The sequence below is a fragment of the Schistocerca serialis genome, chromosome 1 (genome assembly GCF_023864345.2).
Source record: "Schistocerca serialis cubense isolate TAMUIC-IGC-003099 chromosome 1, iqSchSeri2.2, whole genome shotgun sequence".
Taxonomy (NCBI): Eukaryota; Metazoa; Arthropoda; class Insecta; order Orthoptera; family Acrididae; genus Schistocerca; species Schistocerca serialis.
The window spans coordinates 252,168,786-252,176,595 of NC_064638.1; the positions used below are offsets into that span (position 1 = coordinate 252,168,786).

At 49.4% G+C, this 7,810-nt stretch overlaps 1 protein-coding gene across 2 annotated transcripts in view; it reads right to left on the minus strand.

Moving 5' to 3' along the window:
- The window catches only part of LOC126467166 (zinc finger protein 236-like), a 234,085-nt gene that overhangs the window by 84,378 nt on the left and 141,897 nt on the right, over positions 1 to 7,810 (minus strand). For both annotated transcript variants that reach the window (XM_050096441.1, XM_050096442.1), the window contains exon 19: positions 7,541 to 7,746. In XM_050096441.1, the coding sequence (XP_049952398.1) occupies positions 7,541 to 7,746 (206 nt within the window). The remainder of the gene's footprint in view (positions 1 to 7,540; positions 7,747 to 7,810) is intronic.

A 7,810-nucleotide genomic window follows, 5' to 3' on the forward strand; every position in this document is an offset into this window, starting at 1 on the left:
ACATCACATGATCACACTGACAGAACCACAGGCACATAGACACAGGCAACAGAGCATGCACAATGTCGGCACTAGTACAGTGTATATCCACCTTTCGCAGCAATGCAGGCTGCTATTCTCCCATGGAGACGATCGTAGAGATGCTGGATGTAGTCCTGTGGAACGGCTTGCCATGCCATTTCCACCTGGCGCCTCAGTTGGACCAGCGTTCGTGCTGGACGTGCAGACCGCGTGAGACGACGCTTCATCCAGTCCCAAACATGCTCAATGGGGGACAGATCCGGAGATCTTGCTGGCCAGGGTAGTTGACTTACACCTTCTAGAGCACGTTGGGTGGCACGGGATACATGCGGACGTGCATTGTCCTGTTGGAACAGCAAGTTCCCTTGCCGGTCTAGGAATGGTAGAACGATGGGTTCGATGAGGGTTTGGATGTACCGTGCACTATTCAGTGTCCCCTCGACGATCACCAGTGGTGTACGGCCAGTGTAGGAGATCGCTCCCCACACCATGATGCCGGGTGTTGGCCCTGTGTGCCTCAGTCGTATGCAGTCCTGATTGTGGCGATCACCTGCACGGCGCCAAACACGCATACGACCATCATTGGCACCAAGGCAGAAGCGACTCTCATCGCTGAAGACGACACGTCTCCATTCGTCCCTCCATTCACGCCTGTCGCGACACCACTGGAGGCGGGCTGCATGATGTTGGGGCGTGAGCGGAAGATGGCCTAACGGTGTGCGGGACCGTAGCCCAGCTTCATGGAGTCGGTTGCGAATGGTCCTCGCCGATACCCCAGGAGCAACAGTGTCCCTAATTTGCTGGGAAGTGGCGGTGCGGTCCCCTACGGCACTGCGTAGGATCCTATGGTCTTGGCATGCATCTGTGCGTCACTGCGGTCCGGTCCCAGGTCGACGGGCACGTGCACCTTCCGCCGACCACTGGCGACAACATCGATGTACTGTGGAGACCTCACGCCCCACGTGTTGAGCAATTCGGCGGTACGTCCACCCGGCCTCCCGCATGCCCACTATACGCCCTCGCTCAAAGTCCGTCAAATGCACATATGGTTCACGTCCACGCTGTCGCGGCATGCTACCAGTGTTAAAGACTGCGATGGAGCTCCGTATGCCACGGCAAACTGGCTGACACTGACGGCGGCGGTGCACAAATGCTGCGCAGCTAGCGCCATTCGACGGCCAACACCGCGGTTCCTGGTGTGTCCGCTGTGCCGTGCGTGTGATCATTGCTTGTACAGCCCTCTCGCAGTGTCCGGAGCAAGTATGGTGGGTCTGACACACCGGTGTCAATGTGTTCTTTTTTCCATTTCCAGGAGTGTATATCAAATAAAAAATATCTTTCTGCCATTTGAACATACATCGCATTCATAATCTGTCAAAAGCATAGTATTCAAACATTGCTGCATGTGAACTTAAAATTTAAGTTGTAGTCATGTTTTAGAAAGTAGGGGGAATAAAATCTTATTAAATTTTCTCTCTCTACATATATAAACTGACGTTCCCTGCTCGTTTCTGTTCGTACGTCCGGTCTGCTCTGAGGAACTCCTGTAGAGATTTTGATGTGGTCCTGGAATTCCTAGAACCAACATCTTGCCAGTATTGATATCAATAAGAGGCAAAAATTATTGAGATTCTAGATTACAAGGCTGGATGAACTACATATACACATAATTAAGTTTGTACAGAACTCTCAGTCCCACTCGCACTAGACCAATTTTTTTTAACTCTATGGCCCCTTAGCCCTTTTTCTGCATATTTTATTTTCTATTTATTTCCCGAAACTTAAGCTACAAAACTTGTTACTCCTGACTCATTTCATACATCTTCCATGGTCCAGAATTTGGAATGGCTTTCCCTTCCCTTCGGCATTTGTGCACGCACCCTTGTCTTCAAAATTCCACAAAGGTGGGAGTAAAATAACCGAGATATACCAAACACTGCTTGAAGAAAGGAGAAAAACACAAGTATGACAAAAGGGCAACAAACACTAAAATGGACAAACTCAGACAAGAAAACCACAGAGAGATGCACGAAACATATAGAAGAGATCAAATCAAGAGAGCAGATTACCATGGCTGGCTGGCTGACCATGAAAATAAAAAGGAGAAGCCAGCCACTCTGCAACACATCAAAACCTCCATCCTAAAAGGGGACAAAGGACATGTGCTAAAACTTAGATCAAATGATAAAACCCATCCTCACGAATAAAACATAAAACTAAAGCTGCTGTTGAGGCACTGTCGCCCACACCGAAGGTAGGGTGCTGGGGGCGGCTAAACACGGGCAGTCCAGCATGAAGTGGAAGACTGTCGGCTAAACATGGGCTGCTTAGCATGAGGTGCAAGACTGTCATTTGTGAGCCACAGAGATACCAAGGTGGGTCTCGCAACAGAGGAGGTAACCACGCGTTAACCACATATGGCCAATAGGGAGCCGGCAGAAAACAAATGATTTCCTGTGGGAGGACCGCATGGAAGACTTCCACACATTCGTAGTCTCTTAATGACATGCAGTTTGTTGTACGTACTGTTATGCCATTCCATCTCCCAAAGCCAAAAAACACTGCAGCATAAGACAGAACACAGGTCAGTTGCAGAGATGTCCATCTCCAGAAGTGATTTCCGCTTAGCTTGTTTGGCCAGCCTGTCGGCAAGTTCATTTCCTGGGATTCCGATGTGGCCTGGGATCCACACAAACACCACTGAATGACGGGACCATTCCAGGACATAGATTGACTCCTGAATGGACACTACCAAAGGATGGCGAGGTTAGCACTGGTCTGGGCACGAGCCGACATGCTAAAGAGCACAAGATATGGCTGCCAACTCTGCAGTGGAAACACTGCAGCCATCTGGCAAGGAGTGCTGTTTAATATGTTCTCCATGAACATACGCAAAGCCTACGTGACCATCGGCCATCAAGCCATCAGTGTAAACCACTTCATAGTCCCGGCACGTGTCGAGAGGAACTGATAGCGGAGAGCCGCAGGGTTAACTGAGTCCTTAGGGCCATGCGGAAGGTCCAGAAGAATCTGCGGCCTAGTTGTACACCATGGCGGTGTACGTCAATGGACCTCAAGGAGAGGTGTAATGGAAGAACTCCAGTTCAGAAAGATGGGACCAGACATTAACTGGAATCTCAAGTCCTGACCTGGCCCCCGATGCGGGAGATGAATCACTGTGGTTGGGAAAAGGAGACAGTAATTCGGATGCGCAATAGAACTACGGACGTGTGCAATGTAACTGGCGAGCAGTTGTGCATGCCTAACCTTCAATGGAGGGACTCCAGCCGCCACCAGGACACTGGTCGCTGGACTCGTTCTAAAAGCTCCCGTTGCTAGGCGAACGCCACAGTGGTCCAATGGGTCGAGTAAATGCAATACTGAGGACTGCCACACCATAAACCAGACTCCCATAGTCAAGGCAGAATTGAACAAGGGCTCTGTCGAGCAATCTGCATCCCAGTTGGTGTTGCTCAGGCAGCGGAGGGCATTGAGGTGCTGCCACCACTTCCACTTAAGCTGGAGAAAGTTAGGTAGCCAAGTCAATCGGGCGTTGAAAACCAGTCCTAAGAATCGATATGCCTCTACTACAGTGAGTGGATCGTCATTAAGGTAAAGTTTTGGTTCTGGATGAACGGTGTGCTGCCGACAGAAATGCATGATACATGACTTCGTTGCTGAAAATTGGATGCCGTGGACTAGAGCCCTTGACTGCGTCTTGTGGATGGCTCCCCGTAGGCGCTGCTTGGCAACACCAATACTGGAGGAGCAGTGCAAAATGCAGAAGTCATCCGCATACAGTGAAGGTAAGACTGACGGTCCGAGAGCCGTTGCTAAACTGTTAATAGCCACTAAAAATAGAGACGCACTCAATATGAAGCCCTGCAGAACACCATTCTCCTGAATACGGGGGGAACTATGGGAGGCACCGATTTGGACACAGCTAGTACGGAGCGACAGGACATTTTGGAAAAAAATCAGAAGCAGGCCCCAGAGACCCTACTCATACAATGTGGCATACAATGTCGCCAGGTCGTGTCACATGCGTTACATAAGTAGAAAAAGACAGCAACCAATTCTTGGTGTCTGGAAAAGGCTGTTCAGATGGCAGACTCGAGGGACACAAGATTATCAGTGGTAGAGCTACCCTGGCAGAAGCCGCCCTGGCATGGAGCCAGTAGTCCACGTGACTCCAGGACCCAATCCAACAGCCAACACACCATGCGTTTCAGCAGCTTACAAGGAAAGTTGGTAAGGCTGATGGGCTGGTAGCTATCCACATCGAGTGGGTTTTGACCGGGTTCGAGCACCGGAATGATGGTGTTCACTCGGCATTGCGATGGAAAGATGCCACCACACCAGATCCACTTGAAGACGAGGAGATGTCATTTGTTGTCAGATGAGAGAAGTTTAATCATCCGACTATGGGTCTCATCCAGCCCAGGAGCTGTGTAGGGGCAATGTGCAAGGACACTGAGGAGCTCCCACTCTGTAAATGAGGCATTAAAGGGTTCACTGTGGCATGTAGTGAACGAGATGACTTTTTTCTTTCCATCCGTCGTTTGAGGGTGCGAAAAGCTGTGGGGGTATTCCCTGATGCAGAGCCTCAAGCATAGTGCTCAGGAAAGTGCTTGGTGATTGCGTTTGCATTGGTAGATAACACGCCATTGATACCAGGGACACCTGTTGGGGTCTGGTACCCAAAAAGACGTCTGATCTTCATCCAGACTTGTGAGGGTGATGTATGGAACACAATGGTTGAGACTTACCTCTCCCAATACTCCTGTTTCCGTCTTTTTATAAGCTGGCGAAAGCGAGCACAGAGCTGCTTATGTCACTGTAGAGCTTGACAACGCCCTTTAATTGCCTTAGTGACTTCTGGTGACCACCAAGGGACTGAATTTCGCCGGAAGCACCCTAAAGAATGATGGATCACGTTTTCTGCTGCAGATACGATTGTTTTAGTGACATGCTCAACGACAACATGGCACCATGTGAGGGAGATTCAGCGTTGACAGTAGAGGTGAAGGCTTCCCAGTCTGCCTTGTTTACAGCCCACCTGGGTAGGCATTCGTGGGCATGATGCCGGGGGAGTGACAGGAAGATGGGGAAGTGGTCACTACCACACAGGTCGTCATGTGGTGTCCAGTGGATAGATGAGAGAAGGCCAGGGCTGCAAACCAAGACATCAACAGTAAATTTTTGACCACCCTACCTCTTCCAGTAAGCATGGTGCTACCCAACAAGAGGTTATGCTCGTTACAATCGCCCAAAAGTAGGAAAGGTTTAGGGAGTTGATCAATAAGTGCAGCCGATACGTTCAGGGGTACTGCGCCATCTGGAGGAAGATATACATTGCAGACAGTTATTTCCTGTGTAGTCCTTATCCTTACAGCCACAGCTTCAAGAGGGGTTTGAAGGGGCACAGGTTCTCTACATACTGAGTTCAGGACATAGACGGAAACTCCACTTGACACTCTATTACAGTCGCTACAGTTCCTGTAATATCCCTTATAGCCGCAGAGGGCCACACTGCAGGGAACCAGGTTTCCTGGAGCGCAATGCAGACAGCAGGTGTAAAGCTTAACAGATGCCGTAGTTCAGCCAGGTAGCGGAAAAAAGCGTGGCAATTCCACTGGAGGATTGCATGATCGTGAGACCGGGAAGGCATGAAACACTCAATGAGGCATTCTATGCCTAAGGGGCACCTGCTGCCACCAGATGAGTACCTGTGCGATCAACATCCATCATTGCGTACGAGGGCCCAGTGAGATCATGTCCTCAGCAGCGCCAGAATCTCCACCTCACCCTCAGACACAGAGCTTGTAGGTAGTGGCGGTGTGGATGCCAGCACAGTGCCTTGGTTCTTGAGGGTCTTTCTCTTTTTGTTTCTCTCGCTACTCCTTAGGTTTGTTCCGGCTGGGAGGGCTTCACATATTCAGTCTCAAGGACTGAGGAGGACCGTGAAGCCCTACGACAAGCTGCCTGTTGTTGCTTCAGCCACTGGCAGGTGTCAGCTTTGCCTTTGGTAGGAACCAGGGAAGAGAATGACCCATGGGATCCCTTCCTGATGAAGGAGCAGAAGACGACTTGTGCTTCCCTGGCTGAGAAGTGGGGACTCATGTCCCCGATGGTTGAGGGTGGGGGTGTTGCCCCTGAAGTAGGTTATGGAGGAGCAACAGGGAGGGAAGTGCCCCCCACCATCAAGGGGGCAGGTGGAGTCCTACAGCTCTGAGAGCCAATGGTACGTGGCGGAACGGAAAATAGTAGAACCGCTGTCGTAGCAGCGGCATAGGTTGATGTCATATGCACAGGATGTAGCCTCCCATATTTTCTCTTAGCCTTAGTGTAGGTCAGTCAGTCCAGGGTCTTGTATGCCATTATTTTTGTTTCTTTCTGGAGAATCCCGCAGTCTGCTGAGCACAAGGCGAATGGTGCTCCCCGTAGTTGACACAGATGGGAGGCAGGGCACAGGGAGTATTGGAATGTGAAGGACGTTCACAGTCCCGACAGGTGACACTGTAAGTACAGCGGGAAGACATATGGCCGAACTGAAAGCACTTAAAACACCGCATCGGGGGAGGGATATATGGCTTTACATCACAGTGGTAGACCATAACTTAGACCTTCTCGGGAAATGTGTCACCCTCGAAGGCCAAGGTGAAGGCACCGGTGGCAATCTGATTATCCCTCAGACCCTAGTGGACGCACCGGACAAAATGGACACCTTGCGGCTCTAAATTTGTGCGCAGATCGTCGCCAGGCTGCAAAAGAAGGTTCCTGTGAAATATGATACCCTGGACCATATTAAAGCTCTTATGGGGTGTGATGGAAACAGAAACATCGCCCCAGTTTGCATAGATGAGATGAGCCCATGACTGGGCAGAGGATGCTTTTTTGATCAAGACTGACCATGACTGCATTCTGTCCTCTAAATGCTCCACAAAAAACTGAGGTTTCATCACAAGAAATATTCCCCATCAACCCTCGTAATACAAGGTACCGGGGTGAAGAAGCTCCACTGCCATCCTTAACCTGGTATTCCTCCTATGATGTGGCCTGGGTTGGGAGGGGTGGTGGGTGGGTGATGATGCTTCTTTGAATTGAAGTTAGACCTTGATTACTTAGAGACTGCTGGTGTTTGCCCACCAGCAAGAGATGACGTGCTATGCTTCATGGCGTGACATCTGCTCTGATGCCACCCACTCCGACCAGGAGGGCCTTTTACTGTTGCTTCCATCAGCCACCACACCAAGAGTTAACTTGGTCTGAACGAACAGTATTTGGTGTATCTTCTGTAGCATACGCAAACATTTACACATATGAAGATGCTGTGATGTGTGTTTACCAGTAATTTCATACCTGAGTTAAGCAACAAACAAATGTTGCTGCAATGCATTAAGTACTACTTATGCTAGCACTAATTACAAAGGTACAAAAGTAAAGTTACAAAAGTAATAGTTTATTCAAAAACAATAAATATAGTAATTAAGTCAAGTAATGATTGAATTCACTGTACCTGTGTCAAAGTACTCTGTCCTTCGAGGGCTGGTAAAGTAATTGTTCCTGTTGCATCAGCATGAAGGGTGTGCGTTATTACACTAGCACTGTTCTGAGGGTCGTGCAATGTGTGTGTGATTACACTTGCACAATTCTGTTGATCATGAAGTGTGTGTGTGATCACACTTGCGTTGTTTGCAGGACTGCTACTATGATTCACTTCCTCTGCAACAATCATCACACAATATTGCTATTTTTTTCACAATCGATTCATAAAATTTCACTTTCA